The sequence below is a fragment of the Schistocerca serialis genome, chromosome 2, assembly GCF_023864345.2.
Source record: "Schistocerca serialis cubense isolate TAMUIC-IGC-003099 chromosome 2, iqSchSeri2.2, whole genome shotgun sequence".
NCBI classification, from domain to species: Eukaryota; Metazoa; Arthropoda; class Insecta; order Orthoptera; family Acrididae; genus Schistocerca; species Schistocerca serialis.
Window position 1 is genome coordinate 188,543,479 of NC_064639.1, and position 25,606 is coordinate 188,569,084.

The 25,606-nt window shown below is 40.6% G+C and overlaps 1 protein-coding gene across 23 annotated transcripts in view; it reads left to right on the plus strand.

Annotated features, from left to right (window-relative positions):
- LOC126456902 (proline-rich protein 2-like) overlaps window positions 1-25,606 on the plus strand; it is a 494,957-nt gene that overhangs the window by 463,832 nt on the left and 5,519 nt on the right. Inside the window, exon 1 of one of the 23 annotated variants that reach the window (XM_050092797.1) lies at window positions 22,188-22,340. The exons of the other annotated variants lie outside the window; for them this stretch is intronic. Coding sequence (XP_049948754.1) covers window positions 22,302-22,340 — 39 coding nt within the window. The 5' untranslated portion in view covers window positions 22,188-22,301. Of the gene's footprint in view, window positions 1-22,187; window positions 22,341-25,606 lie in introns of those variants that run through there. 23 annotated transcript variants of the gene reach the window in all.

Sequence of the window (25,606 nt, forward strand, 5' to 3'; positions counted from 1 at the left end):
ACTGGTCATTGGAGCACAGATTAGAATTTATGTGTGGCTACTTAGAGAATGAACCAGCTGTAAGAATGGTCTCAAGCTACTCATGATTGCGTAAAACGTAGCATCATGATGATGAAACACTTTGAACAATCTGAATTTTCCAGTCGTGTCAAATATTTTGAAGATATGTTGCACAAGAATCAGTACCTGTCAAACCCATACAGCCCCTCAGAACTCATCCGTATTTCCTTAATCAAATTTCCTGAACATTTACGACATATTATTTTGGCAGGACGTTGGAAAGACGACATTGAAGCTTTTCAGGGACTCTTACAAGAATTAGAAATTGACACAGACAGTCGTGGGATGCGAAAACAGGAAGACAATCATTACAGATCACATCCGCTACAATTCCGTGACGACAGAAACAATAACTGGACACGACAAGGCTATTCTTACAACGCAAATAGTGACCAAAACAGACACCATCCGTATGACAACCACTGGCAGAGTAATAATAATCACAGGGAAAGATCAATTCTCCGTGGTAATGACTGTGATAGAGACAATCAGAGAAACAGACAATATGGGAACCAAAATAATTATTGTCAAGGGAGACATAACAATTTCAGACGCAACAGTCCACCTGGCAGTTACGATTCAGGGAGAAATTTTCCACTACGTGACTGACAAGAAAGAAACTATGGAATCTACCGAAATGACGACAGACGATATAATCGTAACGAGAGACCTGAATTTCATCAGAACTGATGATTCAAACAGGGCAGGGCTCTCTCGACAAGGTGAATTCGTAGAAGTTAGATCTCCTAATCCTAATAACGACGCGCGCCAAAAAAGAGACAGTAGACAATGACTCACACCACTGGCAGCTACAAAACGTACTTATGAAGCTGACGACGTTGCTGCCGTGACTAGTAATTACGTAAAAATGGAAGACATTAGAGATATCTTACTCCAGGAACACGACGTAAAACAGAACAACATTGCATATCCTGTAATTCACATTACAGTAAATGACGTAAAATTGACGGCAGTACTTGACTCTGGCGGTCCCATTTCAGTAATTAGTGAAACAGCCTTTTGCAAAAGCAACAAATCTAACGATTGTCCCACACTTCCGTTACGTAAGATTAAATTACTAGGTGTAATCTTTGTTAAAAGTGTAGATGTACGCCAACAAACCAACTTAGAATTCTTTTGTCAAAGCCACAGCTTCTCTATGAAGTTCCTTATCGTTCCATTATTGTTGACGGAAATTATATTGGGAGTAGACTTTTTGAATGAATACAAAGCAATCTTAAACTTTTACGATGCTGAAATAAGTTTAGAGAAAGAGGGTATGTCAATAGCTTTGAGAGACGAAGATTGGCTCTCAAACCATGACGAGGAAATTAATCGGCTTTACCCCCTGTTACATAACAGTTCGGAACTTTCGACGGAACTTGACACTAACAATGACTCTGCAAGTATTGACAGGGATGATATCGACGGCGTATTTGATACTAATGAGGGATTTCAATACCAATTTTGTGTTCGTGAGCATACTAAATTTTGTGACAGACAATACGTAATCCCGGCACATTATAGGGACCGTGTTAGAACAGAAATACAATATATGCTTGACGAGGGCATTATTCAGCCTGCACTAAGCTCATACAACAATGCATTACATGTTGTTGAGAAGAAAAATGGATCGATCAGGCTTGTCTTAGATTCGAGACAAATCAATACTATCATCATTCCTGAAACAGACAGGCCGCAAACTTTAGAACTTCTTCAAATATTTAATAGTGTGAAAGTGCTGTCTTCCATTGATCTCAGATCCAGCTTTTATCACATCGAAATTCACCCAGAATGTAGAAAATACACAGCGTTTCTTTGTTTCGGCGTTTGTCATCAATTTCGGAAACTTCCTTTTGGTTTGAACATTTCTTCAGCAGCATTCATTCGCGGGCTAAATTCCTTATTACCTGAGTTCTTAAAACGTCACATGACCTTATATGTGGGCGATATTCTAATAGCAGAAGTCTCATGGGAACAACATAATCGCATCCTCAACAGTTTCTTACGTATTTTTGCAGAATCTGGAATTACAGTTAACTTGGAAAAGTCTGAATTCGGTAAGTCAAAGGTGAGGATTTTGGGACATATTATTTCTTCTGAAGGGATTCAGCCAGATCCTGAAAAGTTAGAAGCAATTAGAGCCATTCCAGTTCCATCCACAAAAAAGCAAGTCCGCAGTTTTCTAGGTCTCGTAAATTTTTACCGTCGTTTTCAGATTATGCAAATTCTAATTAAACCAAAACTTTGTTCTCACACTGGAAAAAATACTATTTGGAACTGGGACGAACAGGCACAGTTGGAATTCAATTCTTTGAAAGAAGCGATAACACGCCAATACTAGTTCATCCAGATCTGTCACAAGATTTCTGCCTTAGCACGGATTCTTCTAAAGTCGCTCTTGGTGCCCATTTATTTCAAGAAGCTATAGGAAATGACACTACTGTTCAGAAAACCATTGCTTTTACTAGCTGAGTTCTAACAAAATCTGATAAAAAAATTATTCCGTTATTGAATTAGAAGCTTTAGCTATTGTTTGGGCATTTAACAAATTCCGTTTCTTTTTTTTGGTAAGCACGTAAAAGTATACTGTGATCATACACATTACAATTTCTTATGTCTTCAAAATTAAATCATGACAGGTTGAAACGTTGGGCATTGTTTCTGCAAGAATTCCACTTCACAATAGTCTACATTCCCGGCAAGGAGAACATTGTTGCGGACGCACTGTCACGCGCACCGGCTGGGCTTGAGAAAAGTAACACAGAAGGCAACCTCGAAAAAAATTTCAGTATTCTTTACATTCAGAAAGTCGCCTTTGAAAACTTCATCGCCACATCTTTAAAGGACATTGCTCATGAACAAGATAAAGATCCGGTTTGGAAAGACATTAAATGTAAATGGCACAAGAAGACACACACACACACAGATACGGCATTGTTATCTGGTTAGATACAACATACTCTTCAAACGCTGCACTGTTGATGACAAGCTAAGGGTAATTTACATTCCTGACGATTTTGTTAATAAGCTCATTTGGTACATTCATTTCAGCTACGTACATTTTGGTCAACGAAAAGTTATAATATTTTTCGTACGACTTGTTATTTTAACACTATGGAAAAGAGAATTCGAAGTCTTGTCTATTTGTATACTGTGTCAAAAGGCTAAGCCATCTACTTTGTCACATCGTGCTCCATTGTTTCCTATCATTCCTTCTAAATTTAAAGAAATGGCTGCTGTTGTGATCTATTGAGACCCCTTGTCAGAACATCGAATGGATTTTCTTACGTTTTAGTCACTGTTGAACTTACTTCAAAATTTGTTTCTTTCACACCGTTACGTAAAGCCGCTGGACGGTCTGTGTCCAACGCCTTTGTTAAAAAATTTCTTACGTGAAGTTGGACACGTTAGTAAAGTCATTTCAGATAATGGACCGCAATTCAGATCTTCTGTTTGGTTACGCATACTTCAGAAAATCAAACCTGTTTTTATTTCATTGTACTCCTCACATTTAATCCGTCTGAACGAATTATGAAAGAAAGCTTTGCAGACTTTATTGTCACAGAAAGCATCAGTATTTGGACAGATATTTACACTTATTTCAAAATGTGCTGAATGAAATGCCTCATGACTCCACTGCTTTACCACCTATTCTTGTACTGAAGAATGAAGAACCATCAAACAGAATCAGAGAGCTTGTACCTTTTTCGAATACAAGTAAACTTCGACACAAAGACGTAATTGATTCGGCTATGAAAAATATAAATTCTGCTGCAGACAAAAGGAGAAACCTACACGGTAAAGCAAATGCAAAGAAACTATATATTGGTCAGAAAGTTCTCATTAAAGCTCATTCATTGTCACCGAAGAAGAAACACTTCAGTCACAAATTCTTTGTGGTTTACAATGGACCTTACAGAATCCAACGTATACCACATAATAATTGAATTGAAGTTGAAACTCTGCGTACTAGGAAGATTAAAGGTTTACACCACATTTCACATGTAAAACTGTTTATTGAAAGATAATCTGCTTTTTAACTTAGTCTTTGCCATAAAATTTTTCACTTCACGTTACTAGTACGCTTTGTCAGACTTAGAAACTGTTAACATGCAACAATGTTTGAAGTTAACTACCCAGTCAAGAACCAAGAGAACTTGTTTAAACAGTAATTACGAGTGCATTGTTATAGTGAACAGACGTTACAGTGTTATTATTTGTACATTCTTGCTTGTTAGTTGCACGATTACGTAACGAATATATGGATTACATACTTAGAACATCTACTGCTAATGATACTTTAATGCAACATTTTGGTTTACTTGAAAAGACATTCTTAATTTGAAGTACTTTCTGTGGGATTAAAGATAACTTAGTATTTGGTTTCTTTGACAGCTACACGATTATATCACGACGCTACTAATGTGTGACACAATTTACATTGTTGCTTTTGTGGTGTATCTGTTTTATATCCGCACATTTTTTTTGAATTCTTCTGGAAAGTAAAACATGTTTTAGTAGTAACTTTTGTGGTATAGCTACAATGAGACAACCTTTATCGTAGCACAACAACACGTTACAGTACAGTACTTTCTTGATCACGGTAATGTACGTAATAACTACGATATCTATACACATAGCACTTCACTTTTGTTTATTATGAGGTAAGTACATTGACTTCTACAGAACGTTACTTATGGACGACGATAATTACGACACTTGGCACATTTTTAAGTAATGACAGCGATTATCTTACAGCAAGTCGCACAGTTCAGCGCTACAGTACATGTATTTGAGTGATTAATTTTGTACTTAAAACATTTATTTTTAAAGATTTTTGAATTACAAAGATACAGAGTTTTTCCATGATACATTCCATTCCATTGCTGTAATCTGTAACACCTGAGTCTATAATTACATTAATCCTCAGGGGGTACACACCTACTTTGTGTAGTAAGCGTGTGGAAAGCGCTAGGAGCCCTAGCAAATATGGTATTTGCTAATACAACTTTACACATCAATACCATATTTCTGTAACACAGAATTACATAGCTATCTGATCGTTTAACTGAGAGAGATAAACATTTTTTAGTACTACATCAGTGACACGTGTTTACATGATTACACAATTGGATTACTTCACACTTATGAAATTATATTTTGTCTGTACTTCGAGAAGTGTTCAAATTTTTTAGGAACTATTGTGATACTATGAGAGTTTTTAATGATGTATTTGGTATGGAGGGCAGCGGCCTTGCCGCAGTGGATACACTGGTTCCCGTGAGATCACCGAAGTTAAGCGCTGTCGGGTGCGGCTGGCATTTGGATGGGTCACCATCCGGGCCGCCATGCGTTGTTGCCATTTTTCGGGGTGCACTCAGCCTTGTGATGCCAACTGAGGAGCTACTCGACCGAATAGTAGCGGCTCCGGTCGAAGAAAACCATCAAAACGACCAGGAGAGCGGTGTGCTGACCACACGCCCCTCCTGTCCACATCCTCAACTGAGGATGACACGGCGGTCGGATGGTCACTTGTGGCCTGAAGACGGAGTGCTATTTGGTATGGGATCATGATTTTTAAAGTATGTTTGAGGTAGATGACACTACTGAAATGAGCAGAGAATTTTTTTTAGGTTTTGAAATTAATGCAGAAAGGTATGATGTTTTTGAGATTTGTCTGAGATGTTATATTATCACGACAACGATGTGTATTATGCTGTTGAGATATGTTTATGATCAATAAACTGATGCTATATGAGGAATTTGATTATGCTATGTATTTATTATGATGAAATATTGTAGAAGTGTCGACAAATATGTATATGTTTAATAAAGTAAGGAATAATGAGTAGTGGTTAGGGACTCCGATTTGTGAAAATGTATTTTTAAAATGAGGAATCGTACTTTAAGAGTTATGTAATGTGTGTACATGCACAAATGTATCACAATGCAGGAGAAAATTTTTTGGGCCCTGTTATATTTATAGGATTTTGATCTACACATTTGTAACGCAAATTCTCGACCTGTGAATTCTTTTTTTATAAGAGACTGTCACCGTCGTAAATATTTTGGCAAGGAAGTTAAGTGACCTTGATGTAATGCATTGTGGGCGCCCAGCAGTGCCAGTCGCCTGGAGAAAAAGCCATTAAGTGGAGAAAAAAGAGGCCATTAACCTTGCTATTGACATTCCTTTGTAGAAAGCATTGAACATACGACGTGCTCATTACTTGGAAACATATGATTACACTTTGAAGCTCGTACGTTGTGCTACTTACTGAAATGCTTATGAATTGATGGGAAATATTCTTGCATCTGCACACCTGATAATGACAAGTGTCTTTCTACAAGAGTTGAGAGAATTTCTACTGACTTATGAAATGCCACATGGCTATTGAATGATGTTTTTAAGCTTTTTTTGTACATAGTTGCTTATTTCATTTGATATCTGGTTTCCAGCTGTGTTGCAGCATTGGTTTTATAAAATTAAATTAAATTCATTTGCTAATGTGAACACTTTCTGTCAACAGATCTGTTAAATAATAATTTTATGATCCACATTCTTCAAAAAAAGGAGCACTTGGAAAGGAAAGAACAATAAGAAGGGACTAATAATGGTAATTGCATAAATAATTTTCTTTTCAAGTACTTGGTAATTTGTTTTGTAGAATAAGTTGTTGTGGTGCACCACTTTGATGAGATAGACATTAAGATGTCAGTAGACAATTGCCTTATCTGCATTTATGTGTTTAGTGTACTATTTTGTTCTGCTTGTGGGTTTGTCATGTTTAGATATTAGTAGTTGCATTTGCTGCTGCTGTTTGCCAGTCATAGTACTACAAAATTTTACTTTGTATTACTCTGTTAAGCCAGGTTTACTACCGATTTATTTTTCTTGTTGCTGCACATTGGCTCATACTAGTTGTAATATTGCATTAGCTTTGCTAATTGAGATATACTGCTGCTTGCTTTGCCAAATTGCATTTTTTTACTGCTGTTTGTGTTAATTGTTTTGTGCTGCTGCATTCCCTCATCCCTTAGTATATGCATCTGAGGTCAGTAGAGTTATATTAGCATAAGAGGGGGTAGGCTATATAAGAGAATGAGTTGATATGAATTGGAAGAAATGCATTGAGAAGTTATACAAAAAAAGTTTGTAAAAAGAGGGTACTGTACAATGAAGAACAATTATTTTGAAAGAAGATATGAATAGAATACAGGAAGCAGGTATAGATAGAACTTTTTGGGAATAATGATGAACGAAGGGAAATCTCCAAGAAGTAAAGAAATATTTGTTTGCAAAATACTGCAGTAAAACAAACCCTGTCCTTTCCTTTTGTGTCATTCCGCTATGTGTTTGTGTACCCTTGTGTATCAATGTTCTTCTGGTCTTTATGTGTTTATCTAATAAGAGTTATGTTGTAGAAATTTTCTAATAATATGTTATTTACTTTGTAAAGATGTTTAGACATTATTTATTCTGTTTTGTTTTAATGCTCATGTGTGAAGATGATGTTTCGAAAGTTATTCTGATCTTTTATGTATTTAATTATGTCACAATTCCTGTAACACTGATGTATATGTTATTTCGATTCTTTTGTAAAGTCCATGTTAGTACAAATGTTATGTGTATTGCTATGTTCTTTAATGATGTATTTTGTACCTTTGTAATTTTATTCTCCTCTGGTAAATTTATAATTGTATAGACACCAGTTCTGCAAATTAAGTTTCATTTCACTGCACACATTTCTGTTGGTCATCCTATATGCACAATATGTGTAAAAAAAGGGACTGTTAGTGGTCGCATGTGTGTTGATCATTCAGCAATGGACTGGTTAACAGCATTGATGGATCTAAGAACATACCAAAAAGTTTGTGAGTGCACAAGTGGTGGTTTATGGACTTGCTATATTGTCTGCAAGACTCTTTAATGGTGATTGTGCACCCACACAGTCGCAACAGATGGCTGCTGGCCATCTCTACAAGAACTACAGTAGGTCTACACCTTTGATGACCCACCAATACCATTATTTCTACAAGGACTGCAGTGGATCTGCACCTTTGGTGGCCCACCAATACCATACTCTCTACCAGGACTACAGTGGGTCTGCTCTGTTATGACCTACCTACCAATATTCTTCAAAACTTCGACTGACTCTCTGTGGGTCTGCTCTGTTGTGGCCCATTACCTGTCTGCATGTCAAAAGTCAGAATTGTCTTTCTGTTGGAAGGCCAACACTACTTCTTCAAGACTCCATGGAAATCCACTACATCCGTGTGCTTTTTCTTTTACTGCTCAGACTTTGAGAAAAGAAAACTGCAATTACTACTCTGATGAATGATCAGGATTGTCTTTATGGACTGTGAGAAAATTTTTGCTTTTGATCAACACTGTATCGATAAGTGTGTGCATTTGATATATTTGTTAGTGTTAATATAAAAACATTTTAACAAATATGTGTTGACCAATGCACAAAACAATTTGTAAAATTTTTTGTGCGGTGCATGGGGGCTATGTAAGTAGGCTGTTTAAGTTTTTATGTTGGTAACGCTACGTAGCGCTCTGTATGAAAATCACTGACTGCATTGTTGGAAAGTTGCTATTGTATTGTTGGGCAGTTGGATGTGAACAGCACATAGCATTGCGCAGTTGCAATTTTCAGGCATGTCGTAAGTGCAGTGTATTAACGGTACAATATGAAGGCAACAACAAAGATGTTATGTTTGGCTTGAGACTCGCCATCTCAAACTGAAACACTCGACTTCCGTCCCATGTTCTCCAACTGTAGCAGCAAGTAACGTAGATGAGTTGTTATATATTTGCATCTAATATTTTGTGGCAAGCCCTTTGTAAATTAATTTTTTTACAAAATAAATTAAAAATACCGATCATAAAATTAAACTAAACACTTACTATGTATATTATTTGGAGAAGAAAGTCTCTACCATTTGAGTTAACAAGAAGCCCAGAAAGTACAGTTTCATCATGTTAACAGGATCTTCCGTCGGTTCTTGGTAGAAAGAAAGGTTATAATAAATGGAAAGCACCAATTTCTATTGTTCTACAGTATTAATTTCTTATTGTGTAAACAGATTTTCGGATTACAAGGCCATCTTCAGACGTTAACTGAGTATTATCACCAAAGAAGGTACAATGTGTGCAAACAACATTGGAAGAGAAGTTAGACATCTAGGCTGAAGCAGAAACATACAGTAAGTATCATCGTTGATAGTGTGGTGGTAATGCAATGAAGAAGTAAAAAAAAAAAAAAAAGAAATGGACTTAAAATAAATAAAAATGGAGTAGACAGAAAAAACATTAACGCAAAATAGGAACAGCATGCCTACATGACTGTTTCTATTAGTAAACAAAACTAATTAAAATAAAATAAAATTAGCCGGCAGCAGTGGCAGAGTGGTTCAAGCTGCCTCAGTCCGGGACCACACTGCTGCTACGATGGTGGGTTTGTTAGTTAGGTTTATGTAGTTCTAAGTCTAGGGGATTGATGACCTCAGATGTTAAGTCCCATAGTGCTTAGAACCATTTGAGCCATTTTTTGAAAATAAAATTAGTGCTTGACAAGGCTGTATCAGGAGGTATAAAAAATGGAGACTGATACACAAACCAATTAACACAAAAAACAATTATCAATGTAACTACAGAAAACATAACGAACTTAAGCAATATCAGTAACATAAACAGAAATAAGTAAATGCAGGAAAATGGGGGAGTTTCAGGGAACATACAGTAATGCAATCTTTTAGAGCGTGCTGGTACTGCGTTTTAACATAAACATATTTAAAGCTGTGGCTATGTAACAGTTTGCATTAAATAAATGAACCAAGTACAATATAAACAATATTTGATGAGACTGCTATAAGAGGTGTTAAACATGGACAGTAATACAAGTGACAGTTAAAAGAAAGCCTTAAAAATTGAAACTACAGTCTATATGGAATACATAGGAAACTTCAATAAAACAAAAGAACTTCATGAATAGAGGAAAATTTTGGAACAGACAGTGGGGAAGTAATGAAAACAGAGATGATTATATAAAGTTTAGGAAAGGGGATGTGTTGAAATGTGTCTGGTCATTTAGGATTAGATCTGGACTGTGTGCTAGATGTTTGTTAATTTTCAGAGGTTTCAGCAGATTGAGTTTGTCGCCTTTGTTTGCTAAGTGAAGTACATGCGACACTGGCTGGTAGTTGTGGCCCTCACTCAGTACTTGCTCAGCAAATGTGCAGTCAGAATTCTGCAACCTCCAGCTGTGTTCATGTTCAGCTAGACTAGTTGCTGTGTCTCATCCTGACTCACTGATGTAAAATTTGTCACAATCATAATAGGTGATTTTGTGTAACCCACTATTGGCTAATAACCGTATCTTATCTTATCTATAAAAAAATACAGTGGGCTAACGTGTTCTTAACATAGTAGGAAAGCGTATTCTTGCAGTCTTTCAGTGTTTTGGCTACAACCTGTGATACCTCACGTAGATATGGTAATGTGCACTATTTCTTCCAGACAGTGGGTACAGAAGCAGGTGGGGTACAGGGGAGGGGTATAATTTTCCGTAGGCCTATTTGTTTCCTGTGCAAGATGTAGTCAATAAGAACTGGACTGTAGCAATTGGCTGTGGCCATAAAATTTTTTGTTGCTAACTCTGCTTTAAATTAGACGTAATTCGTAATGTTCAATCACAGCATATTTTACAAAATCGTACTGAATATCGATATTATTGATTTGGCCTGTAATTCAGCGGATCACTCTTACCAGCCCCCGCCCCCCATGAACCATAGACCTTGCCGTTGGTGGGGAGGCTTGCGTGCCTCACCGATATAGATAGCCGTACCGTAGGTGCAACCACAACGGAGGGGTATCTGTTCAGAGGCCAGACAAACGTGTGGTTCCTGAAGAGGGGCAGCAGCCTTTTCAGTAATTCCAGGGGCAACAGTCTGGATGATTGACTGATCTGGCCTTGTAACACTAACCAAAATGGCCTTGCTGTTCTGGTACTGCGAACAGCTAAGAGTAAGGGGAAATTACAGCTGTAATTTTTCCCGAGGGCATGTGCTTTACTGTATGATTAAATGATGATGGCTTCCTCTTGGGTAAAATATTTAGGAGGTAAAATAGTCCCCCATTCGGATCTCCGGGCGGGGACTACTCAAGAGGACATCGTTATCAGGAGAAAGAAAACTGGCGTTCTATGGATTGGAGTGTGGAATGTCAGATCCCTTAATCGGGCAGGTAGGTTAGAAAATTTAAAAAGGGAGATGGTTAGGTTAAAGTTAGATATAGTGGGAATTAGTGAAGTTCGATGGCAGGGGAGGGAACAAAACTTTTGGTCAGGCGAATACAGGGTTACAATAATGAATTAAAAATAGGAGTACAGGTGAGCTACTACAAACAGCATAGTGAGCACATTATTGTGGCCAAGATAGACACGAAGCCCACGCCTACTACAATAGTAAAAGTTTATATGCCAACTAGCTCTGCAGATGACGAGGAAATTGATGAAATGTATGATGAGATAAATGAAATTATTCAGGTAGTGAAGACAGACGAAAATTTAATAGTCATGGGTGAATGGAATACAAGAGTAGGAAAAGGGAGAGAAGGAAACATAGTAGGTGAATATGGATTGAGGCTAAGAAATGAAAGAGGAAGCCGCCTGGTAGAATTTTGCGCAGAGCATAACTTAATCATAGCTAACACTTAGTTTAAGAATCATTAAAGAAAGTTGTGTACATGGAAGAACCCTGGAGATACTAAAAGGCATCAGATAGATTATATAATGGTAAGACAGAGATTTAGGAGCCAGGTTTTAAATTGTAAGACATTTCCAGGGGCAGATGTGGACTCTGACCACAATCTATTGGTTATGAATTGTAGATTAAAACTGAAGAAACTGCAAAAAGGTGGAAATCTAAGGAGATGGGACCTCGATAAACTGAAAGAACCAGAGGTTGTACAGAGTTTCAGGGAGAGCATAAGGGAACAATTGACAGGAATGGGGGAAAGAAATATAGTAGAAGAAGAATGGGTAGCTTTGAGGGATGAAATAGTGAAGGCAAAAGAGGATCAAATAGGTAAAAAGACGAGGGCTAGTAGAAGCCCTTGGGTAACAGAAGAAATATTGAATTTAATTGATGAAAGGAGAAAATATTAAAATGTAGTAAATGAAGCAGGCACAAAGGAATACAAACGTCTCAAAAATGATATTGACAGGAAGTGCAAAATGGCTAAGCAGAGATGGCTAGAGGACAAATGTAAGGATGTAGAGGCTTATCTCACTAGGGGTAAGATAGATACTGCCTACAGGAAAATTAAAGAGACCTTTGGTGAAAGGAGAACCACTTGCATGAATATCAAGAGCTTTGATGGGAACCCAGTTCTAAGCAAAGAAGGGAAAGCAGAAAGGTGGAAGGAGTATATGTCTATACAAGGGCGATGTACTTAAGGACAGTATTATGGAAATGGAAGAGGATGTAGAGGAAGCTGAAATGGGAGATATGATACTGCGTGAGGAGTTTGAATGAGCACTGAAATATCTGAGTCGATACAAGGCCCAGGGTGTAGACAACATTCCATTAGAACTACTGACAGCCTTGGGAGAGCCAGTCCTGACAAATCTCTACCATCTGGTGAGCAAGATGTATGAGACTTGCGAAGTACCCTCAGACTTCAAGAAGAATGTAATAATTCCAATCCCAAAGAAGGCAGGTGTTGACAGATGTGAAAATTACCGAACTATCAGTCTAATAAGTCACGGCTGCAAAATAGTAACACGAATTCTTTACAGACGAATGGAAAAACTGGTAGAAGCCGACCTCGGGGAAGATCAGTTTGGATTCCGTAGAAATGTTGCAACACGTGAGGCAATATTGACCCTAGGACTTATTTTAGAAAATATGTTAAGAAAAGGAAAACCTACATTTCTAGCATTTGTAGACTTAGAGAAAGCTTTTGACAATGTTGACTGCCATACTCTCTTTCAAATTCTAAAGGTGGCAGGCGTAAAATACAGGGAGCGAAAGGCAGTTATAAGAGTCGAGGGACATGAAAGGGAAGCTGTGGTTGGGAAGGGAATGAGACAGGGTTGTAGCCTATCCCCGATGTTATTGAATCTGTATATTGAGCAAGCAATAAAGGGAACAAAAGAAAAGTTCGGAGTAAGTATTAAAATCCTTGGAGAAGAAATAAAAACTTTGAGGTTTGCCGATGACATTGTAATTCTGTCAGAGAATGCAAATGACTTGGAAGAGCAGTTGAACGGAATGGACCGTGTCTTGAAAGGAGGGTATAAGATGAACATCAACAAAAGCAAAACGAGGATAATGGAATGTAGTCGAATTAAGTCGGGTGATGCTGAGGGAATTAGATTAGGAAATGAGACACTTAAAGTAGTCAAGGAGTTTTGCTATTTGGGGAGCAAAATAATTGATGATGGTCGAGAAGAAAAATTTGTTAACATCGAGTACATGTTCTGAGACATCGAGGGATCACCAATTTAGTATTGGAGGGAGACCAAGAGATGAATACACGAAGAACATTCAGAAGGATGTAGGCTGCAGTAGGTACTGGGAGATGAAGAAGCTTGCACAGGATAGAGTAGCATGGAGAGCTGCATCAAACCAGTCTCAGGACTGAAGACCACAACAACAACAACAACTCTTATTTCCTTTCTGGAGTATGAAACTTTCCAATCTTTTGCTACGGATTTTTGTCGAACGAACTGTGTTTAATAAATACCCTTAGTAGGGTTGCCATCGGTAATATTACCACTGGTATCCTACAGTGAAGGCACTAATTGTGTCTTGTCGCTGATGCATCTCTTTCGATTTTACTGGGAAATTTTGAGACAGAGTTTCGCTGGGGAAGTTACTAAAAGCATTTCGCTTTGTAGTCCGCACTATGTTTCGAATTTCTGAAAAACATCGCCAGACTTGGAGGAGGTTTTGTTTTGTTTTAAATATGGCGTGCCTTTTTTTTTTTTTTTTTTTTTTTTTTTTTTTTTTTTTTTTTTTTTTTTTTTTTTTTTTTTTCTTCTACAACAGCGTTCTGACGAGTTTTGTGTAGAATGGGGGATCAGCACTATTTATTTTGGGGGATCAGCACTATTTATTTTGTACAAATGTCTCAAGTCCCTCAGATACTATTTCTCTACACTGTCATAGTTGAGAAGAGGTACAGGCTGTGTCTTTGGAACGCGTCAAGCAAATTTTTATCTGCTTGTGTAAGCAGCTATTGTCTGCGTTTACTTTTGATGGATTTGGATGTCGCAGTGTTCAGTCTCGCTTTTGAATAGCAACAGATAAATAAAGAGAGAGAAATTTAAATAACGACTGACTTCAATGAATGTTGAACTTAAAATGTGAAAGTTGGAACGAGTGTTACGTGAATGTTAAATTAAACTTAAATGTGCTTCACAAAGAAGTTTTAAGAGAGCCATTAAATGGATTTAAGAGAGTCATTAAATGTATCTAAGCTTTCAGGACTGTCTAGCTATGCTTATTTTTAATACGTTTAATTGTATGATGTAAGTTAGTGAAGCCGCTGTAACGATCAAGTGGTAGCGATACGAATCTGCAGCTTCCGACACTGCTGTTGCACGCCACTCTCCTGGAGAGCTTATTTAAGTTTATTTCCCACGTTAGACATGCGCGGCCACCTGCACACGTAGCAGACTGTCGGATGTATGAATGTTACCGTCTCAGTTTTGGAGAGAGAAAATATTAGTAAATTACAGTTCCAATGCAAAGGTGGCCTATTGTGACGGAACCGGACTGTGTGCAGTCTCGATCTAACAGTCATAATCCGTTTCGATGAGTGTCCAATCATGTGTATATCTAAACCTGAAGCGCAAATGATTCAAATGTCTCTGAGCACTAAGGACTTAACTTTTGAGATCATCAGTCCCCTATAACTTAGAACTATTTAATCCTCACTAACCTAAGGACATCACACACATCCATGCTCTTAGCAGGATTCGAACCTGCGACCGTAGCTGTCGCGCGGTTCCAGACTGTAGCGCCTAGAAACGCTCGGCCAACCCGGCCGGCAAAGCACAAATTTCCATAGTTGTTAAAATGATCAAATTGCTCACTTTCGAATAAGTATTTGTTTATACGATAGCTCTCTTTAGCTAAAAAAACACTTTCGTATTTCTTTTCACAAGGTTTACACCTCAGCACCTAAAAAAACTTCAATCTACACTCCTGGAAATTGAAATAAGAACACCGTGAATTCATTGTCCCAGGAAGGGGAAACTTTATTGACACATTCCTGGGGTCAGATACATCACATGATCACACTGACAGAACCACAGGCACATAGACACAGGCAACAGAGCATGCACAATGTCGGCACTAGTACAGTGTATATCCACCTTTCGCAGCAATGCAGGCTGCTATTCTCCCACGGAGACGATCGTAGAGATGCTGGATGTAGTCCTGTGGAACGGCTTGCCATGCCATTTCCACCTGGCGCCTCAGTTGGACCAGCGTTCGTGCTGGACGTGCAGACCGCGTGAGACGACGCTTCATCCAGTCCCAAACATGCTCAATGGGGGACAGATCCGGAGATCTTGCTGGCCAGGGTAGTTGACTTACACCTTCTAGAGCACGTTGGGTGGCACGGGATACATGCGGACGTGCATTGTCCTGTTGGAACAGCAAGTTCCCTTGCCGGTCTAGGAATGGTAGAACGATGGCTTCGATGACGGTTTGGATGTACCGTGCACTATTCAGTGTCCCCTCGACGATCACCAGTGGTGTACGGCCAGTGTAGGAGATCGCTCCCCACACCATGATGCCGGGTGTTGGCCCTGTGTGCCTCGGTCGTATGCAGTCCTGATTGTGGCGCTCACCTGCACGGCGCCAAACACGCATACGACCATCATTGGCACCAAGGCAGAAGCGACTCTCATCGCTGAAGACGACACGTCTCCATTCGTCCCTCCATTCACGCCTGTCGCGACACCACTGGAGGCGGGCTGCACGATGTTGGGGCGTGAGCGGAAGACGGCCTAACGGTGTGCCGGACCGTAGCCCAGCTTCATGGAGACGGTTGCGAATGGTCCTCGCCGATACCCCAGGAGCAACAGTGTCCCTAATTTGCTGGGAAGTGGCGGTGCGGTCCCCTACGGCACTGCGTGGGATCCTACGGTCTTGGCGTGCATCCGTGCGTCGCTGCGATCCGCTCCCAGGTCGACGGGCACGTGCACCTTCCGCCGACCACTGGCGACAACATCGATGTACTGTGGAGACCTCACGCCCCACGTGTTGAGCAATTCGGCGGTACGTCCACCCGGCCTCCCGCATGTACACTATACGCCCTCGCTCAAAGTCCGTCAACTGCACATACGGTTCACGTCCACGCTGTCGCGGCATGCTACCAGTGTTAAAGACTGCGATGGAGCTCCGTATGCCACGGCAAACTGGCTGACACTGACGGCGGCGGTGCACAAATGCTGCGCAGCTAGCGCCATTCGACGGCCAACACCGCGGTTCCTGGTGTGTCCGCTGTGCCGTGCGTGTGATCATTGCTTGTACAGCCCTCTCGCAGTGTCTGGAGCAAGTATGGTGGGTCTGACACACCGGTGTCAATGCGTTCTTTTTTCCATTTCCAGGAGTGTATAACTCCGTAAGTGTTGCCGTGCAACAATACAATTAGATCCGCTCCTGTAACACGTCTTGCTATTCCAGTATATCAGGCCATAATGACCAGTATTATTAATCCAGTGCCATGGAAGGTATATCAACAAAGAGTAACATCCCACTCACTTTCTTTCTCAGCCGCAAATACGTTAATTCTCAAGGGCATATAGCGCTGAGTTCGGTCATCGACAGTCTGTGCCGTAACACAATATCAGCACCGTTGACATACACAATGGCTCTCAAAATTAACACATTTCTCATCCCTTACGTCGATTTCTGTGGTTACATCTCCAGAAAGAGGGTCACTAATGCTTATATCCATTATGACAGTCCTTATTTATGCAGAACTGTTTGTAGCTAAGAAGTCAAGCATATTATCTCAACCAGTTACTCTTCGAGTGGGCTCCTAAACCAACTGCTCAAAATAATTTTCGGAAAAAGCATTTAGTACAATTTCCGACAATGCTTTAAACCTATTACCGACTTTGAGTATGTGTTTTCGCCAACATATGGAGGGTAGATTGAAGTCACCACCAACTGTAATGTTTGAGTAGGTTACCTACTTGTGATGAGACTCAAGTTTTCTTTGAATTGTTCAGCAGCTGTATCATGCGACTTGGGTGTCGGTAAAAGGAACGAATTATTAATACTATCTCACAGGACTATCTACTTCATTTTCGCTACAGGATAAACTACCTTTAACCAGCAACAATATCGCCGCCACCAATTGTATTTAATCTACTCCACTACATGTTAGGTCCTTTGTAAAAATTTCTGCTGAACTTATCTCCAGCTTTAGTCGACTTTCGGTACTTATGACGATTTAAGATTCAGTGCTTTTTACTAGCGGTAGGAGCTCTGGTTCTTTGCATCACAGTTATGACAGTTAATAACCAAAATATTGATTGTTTGCTACAACCCTCTTCCTGTGTTTTGCTACACCCCTATCAAACTGAACCCCTTTCTGCATTTTCCCAATACCCTCTAACATACAAAACGATCCAATTCATTCTTTACAACCCTGAATACCCGTGTAGCAACCTCCTGCGTGTAGTGGATACCTAATCTATTAAGCGGTATCCGAAACCACACCGCACTACGGCGCAAGAAATTTGCAATCTACACTAGTCTTTACCACTTTACCTAGCTGTCCGAAACTTGAAAAAATCTCTTCTGATCCAAAGGAACACACATCATTACTACCGACATGAGCTACCACCTGCAGTTGGCTGCACTCCATGCTCATCATGGTATCCAGAAGTAGTCTTTCCACATCCGCAATAATTCCTCCTGGTGTGTACCCAAAGTGCTCACTGGATTTCTCCTCCTCCTTTGTCAGCCATATCCCTGAGAGTCTCCACTAAGCAGTTAACATTGGAGCTCTCAACTACCGTGCAGCCACACCCGGTGAATGCCCAATCTTGTGGGTCAAGAGACTTCCTCTGGAACAGGGCGAGCGACTGCACCTGACAAATGGTCTTTGTCAGCCACAGGTAGCGCACAAATCCCGTTCGTCAGATACGTTTCACAACCATGAGTTACAGAAATATGATGGTAATCGGCCATGCCCTTTGAAAGGAACCATCCCGGTATTTGTGTTAAATAAATCACGAGAAACCCAAATCTGGAACGCCGAATGCGGACCACTGCGCAGCCTCTCTTGGTATGATTCAAGGACGATACTTCTCCGTGTACTACAGAATTATCAGCAAAAAGTCGCAGATTTCTACTCACCCTATTTGTTCAAAAATGGCTCTGAGCACTATGGGACTTAACTTCTGAGGTCATCAGTCCCCCAAGAACTTGCAACTACTTAAACCTTACTAACCTAAAGATATCACACACATCCATGCCCGAGGCAGGATTCGAACCTGCGACCGTAGCGGTCTCGCAGTTCCAGACTGTAGCACCTAGAACCGCCCGGCCATCCCGGGCGGCCCCTTTTTGTGAGAGATCATTTATGTATACAGGGTGGTAAGAAAAAGTCCGAAAAGCTTGTATGGGTGTTTCAGGAGACGTTGCCCTGAGACGTAATTATTAAGAATAAAATCGATACGTCGCGCCTCTTTCGAATCAATTATCGTTGAAGATAGCCAATCTGCCCTTTGCCAGCACAAATTCAAGCGGCCTGCCAGACAGCATCGTCAAACGTTGTATTCGTTGGTTTCCTAAAACCGAACAGGAGAGCGCTTCAGTATATGGACGTGGGTTGGTAGTAAGGATCGATCCCGAGCCAAAGTGTGACCAGTCTCGTGCGCCGTCATTTACGCTATGAGAACATCTGACACTAACTGTGTCTGGCTGGCCGCTTGAATTTGCGCGTGCAAAGGACTGATTGTCTAACTTCAGCGTTAATTACCTCGAAAACGGTGCAACGTATCGTATTCTTTGCTTAGCAGTTATTTCTTGTACATCTTACTCTGCAATACACTTATAAGTTTGTCAGACTGTTTCTGACCACCCAGTGCAGAAGACAGCAGTGGTCTTATGACAATGATTGCCAATCTAGCTAAGACCTCGTCGGAGCACTCTGGGATGTTGGTGTTGAAATGAAGTAAAAAGTTACGTAATATAATTAATCTTCATTTAGAACACACTTACGTGAAACTTGTTGCAGCAGGATTAGTAGGTAACCATATTTTTCACGTCTTTTTCCCTTTTACACATTTATAAAAAAACTCAATGCAAGTAATCTTGTAGTTAAACTGGCACCGTAAGATTGATTCCACAGTCCATGACAGCAGTCGATATCTTTCATAAGCCCACTGGGCCCACGTCGGCGAAAATACGCTTACCACAGTGCCCTTGTTTGCGGGAATAGAAAACAAATACTCGCATAATTTTAGCAGTTGGCATATGCGTTCAGAATTCTCCGTTTCCTACAAAAAGTGAATACAACCTTCTTCCACGGAGTGTTCAGACTTGCATTGTTCCGAATCACGCTTAGTTTCTAAATAGCGCTTCAGATACACATGTTCCTGAAAAGAAATTGGTCCCCTGAAATCTTAATACTGTGTTTAGTCAGGTATACATTGTAGTGTTTCCAGTCATCGCCCAATCTACGGTTTTGGATAGCGTCGTCCAATCAAATATTTGATATTTATTACAAGAAATAGCCAATTACTGTAAGCATTCAAATACAACGGCATAGAAAGCCATTGTCACTTCCTCAAATTTCGAATTCAAATTGATTATTTCTTGGTTACGGTTCTCATTCTTTAATTTGTCGAGATTCATCTTGGTTTGTATGCCAATACCATTGGTAGTCTCCTTCTCATTAAGACATCTTTGAGAGCCGATTAATATATTTTTCATTTCAATTGGCAAGACTTTATTCTTCTTCACGCTTTTTATATATTTTTTCAAACAGAGCCAAGTTCCTCAGCAGGAACATGAAGTAAATTTCACCGGACTACTGAAAAAATCTGAAATTATTCTAGGTGGCCTGTCTTCCACGTTAAAAAAGTGTTTTAATAGAATCCAAATCTTAAGAATTATCTCAACTGCGGGCATTAACGACAGCCGTCTTGTTTTTGAGTGAGATAGAAAAGTCTGATGATTGACATCAACATGTAAGAAGACTCTTTCAGGTTATCTGTCCTTACCGTGTATATTGACAAATAATTAAATATTTTCATGACGATTATTTCAATGTCAACAGTTTAGCCTCCAGTAGCGGTTGAGACAGATTGTGGAGTATATTGGACATATTGTCGCATATGTAGCAGAATTCCTTAACTACGTCTGCTTCGTGTTCTCCATTTCTGATGCTAAGTTTCCACTATTCCCATTTCCCCACATTTTGTACTCCATTTAACACAACTTGTAATTCTTCTTCACCTTCACTGAAGACAGTAATGCAATAAGCGAATCTCATCATTGACATACTTTCACCTAGAATTTTATGTCCCACTGTTGAACCTTTCTTTTGTTTCCGTCATGGCTTCTTCGCTGTACCGATCGAAAAGTAGGGGCGAAAGACTGTCTTACACCCTATTTAATCCGAGCACTACTTTCTAGCTCTTCCAGTCTTATTGTTCTCTAGTAGTTTTTGTAAATACTGTATATTACCCGTCTTCCACTATACAGTGCGTGATCAAAAGTATCCGGACACCTGGCTGAAAATGACCTACAATTTTATCGCGCCCTACTTCGGTAATGCTGGGATTCAATATGCTGTTGGCCAACCCTTAGTCTTGATGACAATTCCACCCTCCGAGGCATACGGCCTATCAGGTGCTCGAAGGCGTCTTGGGTAATAGCAGCCCATTCTTCATGGAGTGCTGCACTGAGGAGAGGTACCGATGTCGGTCGGTGAGGCCTGGCACGAAGTCGGCTATCCAAAACATCCCAAAGGCGTTCTATGGCATTCAGCTCAGGATTCTGTGAAGGCCAGTCCATTAGAAGGATGTTATTGTCGTGTAACTGCTCCACTACAGGCGTGCATTGTGAACAGGTGCTCGATCGGGTAGAAAGATGCAGTCGCAATCCCCAGATTGCTCCTCAAGAGTGGGAAGCAATAACGTGCTTAAAACATCAATTTAGGCCTGCACTGTGATAGTGCCACGCAAAACAGCAAGGGGTGCAAGCTCCCTCCATGAAAAGCACGACCACACAATAACACCACCGTGTGAACGTTTCTTAATCTTCTTTCACTCTTGCTGCCATAGCAAGTCGTGGGACTAGGGCCTCCCGTCTGTTTGACCGTTCGCCACGATCGGGATCCGTGTGTTCCGCGGAGTGCTCCTTTCTGCTCCCCCACAACGTCTAATGACCACTGAGGTCGCTGATATGGAGTACATGGCAGTAAGTGTCAGCAATATGCGCCTGATATGGAAAACGTATGTTTTGGGGTGTCCGGATACTATTGATCACGTAGAGTATCTCTATATGGCTGGCCACACTCTCCCAAATGATGACCCTGTCCTGAACTACAGAAACGTGCTTCCTTTATGAGTTTCAGGATGCCTACCCTACAAATTGCGTTGATGATTTACTTCAAATATAAGCTTCCACAGGGCAGCTACAGGCGTATTAGTCATTTAAACCGTTAATACCACATTATCAGACCATGCACATATGTCCAGACCATGCACATATGTAAGATAACGTTGTACGTAACTACGCTAACGTATGACCACTTTCTTTTTCGATGTTACAGATACTCTACAAATTAATACACTGGAAAATAGTGAGGACTTAGTTTGGGCTTTGAGAATCAGCAGATCGGTGAAGGAGTGTGCGGATTAAGACGCTCTCTCTCTTGTTCTATCAAAACACAAAAAGTTTCATGTACGAGTACCCTCGTCATGACTTGTTGGTTCATTATTTCTTTGAGGCAGCCACCTACGAACAAGCGGGTGTCGATGAAAAACTGAGCGACAATAAGATATTCAGTTCGTCGCAGCTGTGCTCTGTGACCTTGTGATACAGCCAGATCCTCCACTGTCGCATTTTGACTGCAGTCTCTGCTCGGTCCCTTTGTTGAAGAGTCACGGAATCACGAGTACTCCACATCACGCAGAGAAGAGCCTTATAAAAGCTCTACAGCCCATGTTCACCTCAGCACTTCCATCACCATGAGGGCGACAGTGGCAGCTCTCCTCCTGTGTCTTGTGGTGAGTAGTAAGGACTGAGGCTTTATCGACATTTGTGCCCCACGTATATTTACTGGTACTTATATCTACATTCACGTGTAAACACTGTATGCTGCAAAAGGTACCTTTAACATGGTATTCTCAAATGTAAGGGTAGAAAATTATTTGCAAGTTCATCGGATCTGTAAGCGACTTCATACTAGTTCTACACGTACAAGTTAAATGAGTTACGAGATTGTACCAAATTTATCAACTTCGTGTGAATCGTTATAAACTATTAATGTATACTTTTGGTGAATAATTATCATCTTTCTTCTTACTGGACTATAATTTAACATTGTGACTGTTGCAATCACCCTCCGACCATCCACAAGTGACTGCTGGTGGATTTCCTAAATCGTACGACATCAGTCCAGAAAGTTTCGAGAATGGATTAGTACAAAGTACAGATAAATCAAGTTGGTGGGTTCAACTCTTAAGGCGTTCTACATACACCTCCTCTTCCCCACTTGATTAATATGCACAGAACATTCATACATCCATGAGCAACTGTCAGTAAAATCTGTTTTTGTGATGTTGTTCAACTGGTGTGTCACATTGGTCTGAATGCCGGTTATGGCGTCAAATCGTTAACATTTCACGTGATTTTCTGCATTTTGTCATTTTGCGATAACTTAGATTTCATAACACCAAATCTCATCACCCGTGATGATTTGTTCCAGAAAAGATCTGTCCACGTGTTTCATTTTATGCTAGTCGCAGCAGGTGCCCAGGCTTCGTCGCTTTCGTTCAGGTGTCAAGACGAATGGGACACGCCTTGTACACTCTTTCCTTCTCTTCTTGAACACTTAGAGATATTGCTCCATTACGATTTTTGTCTCAACAATGGCTACACATTACGGTCGCACGTCGACTATGTACTTAACACTGGCTGATTACGACTGAATCGGCGAATTTATATCTCTGTTTCACAGTTTTTCAGGTTTCCACCGTAGTTACTGCGCTAAATCGCTTGTAAGTCAGCTATAAAATCAGTCTCAGTACTTTTTGGGTGCAAGGTGAACTTAGAAAAATGCCAGCACATTTTCTTTCTCGTGTCGATCTGGCGCTCAATTTATAATGCTTCTAATGGTCTTCCATCTGCATATCTACATTGTTTTATGAATTCTGGTGCACTGAAAGGGTTCAAGAATTTTTTAGCATCTGGTTCAGCATACGTTCGTTACCATTTGTTATGTCGTTAGAGAGGTTGAATTTTCGCTTGTTCTGTCCATAAAGGCTCCCAGGAACTGCATATGCGATCCATTACAAAAGCCTATCTTCAAGTGATGTTATTTCGGTCAGTCTCTTTACCTCACTAATGTTGAGGTTAAAATCTAAGTAGTACAACTCTGATAATACAGAGCTACATATCGGATTTCAAAACACAGCAATTAATCCGGAGGATAAATATTTAACTCATTATATATCAAAACCCTAAAGTATTACTGTAGAGTAACAGAACAATTTACCACATGTGACGCAAAAATCTTATTCTATATTCTAGAAGCTGGTTACCTGGACCGGTTCGCTTGCTTATTTATTCCACTCTGATGTTAAACAGAACGAGGAATTAAATATCATATACTGATGGGAAAAACCGAAACACCAAAAAATAATTCATGTAGAGTAATGAAATTTCGGGATTATATTTGCCTAGGTAACATATTTAAATGATAAACTTTACAAGATCACAGGTTAACGTAAGTGCGAGATAAGCCAATGCAAATGTGAAATGCTAGTATATTAATAATCGGTGTAGCCACCAGAAGGTTGAATGAAAGCATTCAAATGTGAATGCGATCTGTTGTACAGGTGCCGGCTGTTAGTTTGCGGTAATGAGTTCCACGCCTTTTGCACTTGGTCGGTGAATACAAGGACGGTTAATCTTGTTTGTGGATGATGCTGGAGTTGTCAGCCGATGATGTCCCACATGTGCTCGACTGGAGCCTTATCTGCAGTATGACGACACCCTGTAGAGCATATTGAGTTACAACAGACGTACGTGGGTGAGCGTTAACCACTTGGAAAACACGCCCTTTATTGCCGTTTATGAATGGCAGCACGACAGGTCGAATCATCAGACTGACGTACATTTTTGCAGTCAGGGTGGGTGGGATAATCGCGAGGGTGGTCCAGTTGTCTTACGAAATCGAATGCACCTCAGACCAGAGTCACTGCGATTCCAGCTGCTGCTCAAATTGCTACTGCAGACGCCCTACGATGCGCCAGAGCCATACACCGAACACGACGGTCTTCCGTCTCTGTAGAGCCACGTGCCTCTTCCTGCTGAAGGTTCTCGTGAGCACTTCTGCCAGCAACCATATATAGTGGCTACATTCCTACCAAGTCTTTCTACAATGTCACAGAAGGAGCCTCCAGCAACCTGATTTACATTCTTATACTGGCGCAACTAGCCTGACTCTTATGCGACTGGCGCGAAATTTGAATAGACATCATTTTTTACGTGTAGAAACACGCTTACCAACTTTAGTTTGTGTTGCACAAGTCTTTCTTGATACTACAATATTTTTCCGTCAGTATAGACAGCCCCACCATGGCAGGGATGAGTGATTACGACGAAGAGGGAGCACAAGAGGTCCCAGAGAAAGTCAAAAATTCTTTATTGAAGCATCTGCGTAGCACACCAGGTCAGTGGACGACTTCCTCTGAGTTCTGCTGGGCTGCCTGCCTGCATGCCTCACGGTGCTGACGCAGAGTCTCTACGATGCGCTGGCGGCCTCGTTACATAAGCTACTACAGCCCTGTGTGGTGCCTCGGTTGTGTCATAGTGGGAAATGCCCATCGCTTAGAGGCGCACGTCCTCCGATGGTGGAAGATGGCTGAGGCATGCATGGGGGGGGGGGGGGGGGGGGTATGACCCGCTCCAACCTGAGCAGGAGTCTGCCTAATTGCTGAGGTAGACCTGGGATTGCCTGCTGCGCTGTGGCACTAAATCCGAGAGGGACTTAGTGTGTAGATCTGTTCCCCTGCTGTGACCTCAAACTGGTGATTTCTGCTGCAGGTTCATGTGATGACCTCGTCTGCCACAATCCTGTCATGCAAACCTGAGAATAATTTCGTTGCAAACCGTCCAGTACTTACAGTCGACAGTGGCACACTTGTTGTGCATATGCGCCAGTACCAGTAACACATCCTAAAACACCACTATCACTACCAATGTGGAAATCTGCCTTGCCACTTGCTGCAGGAGCTTGTGCAGTCCTATTGAGTCCTCGCTACAGTGC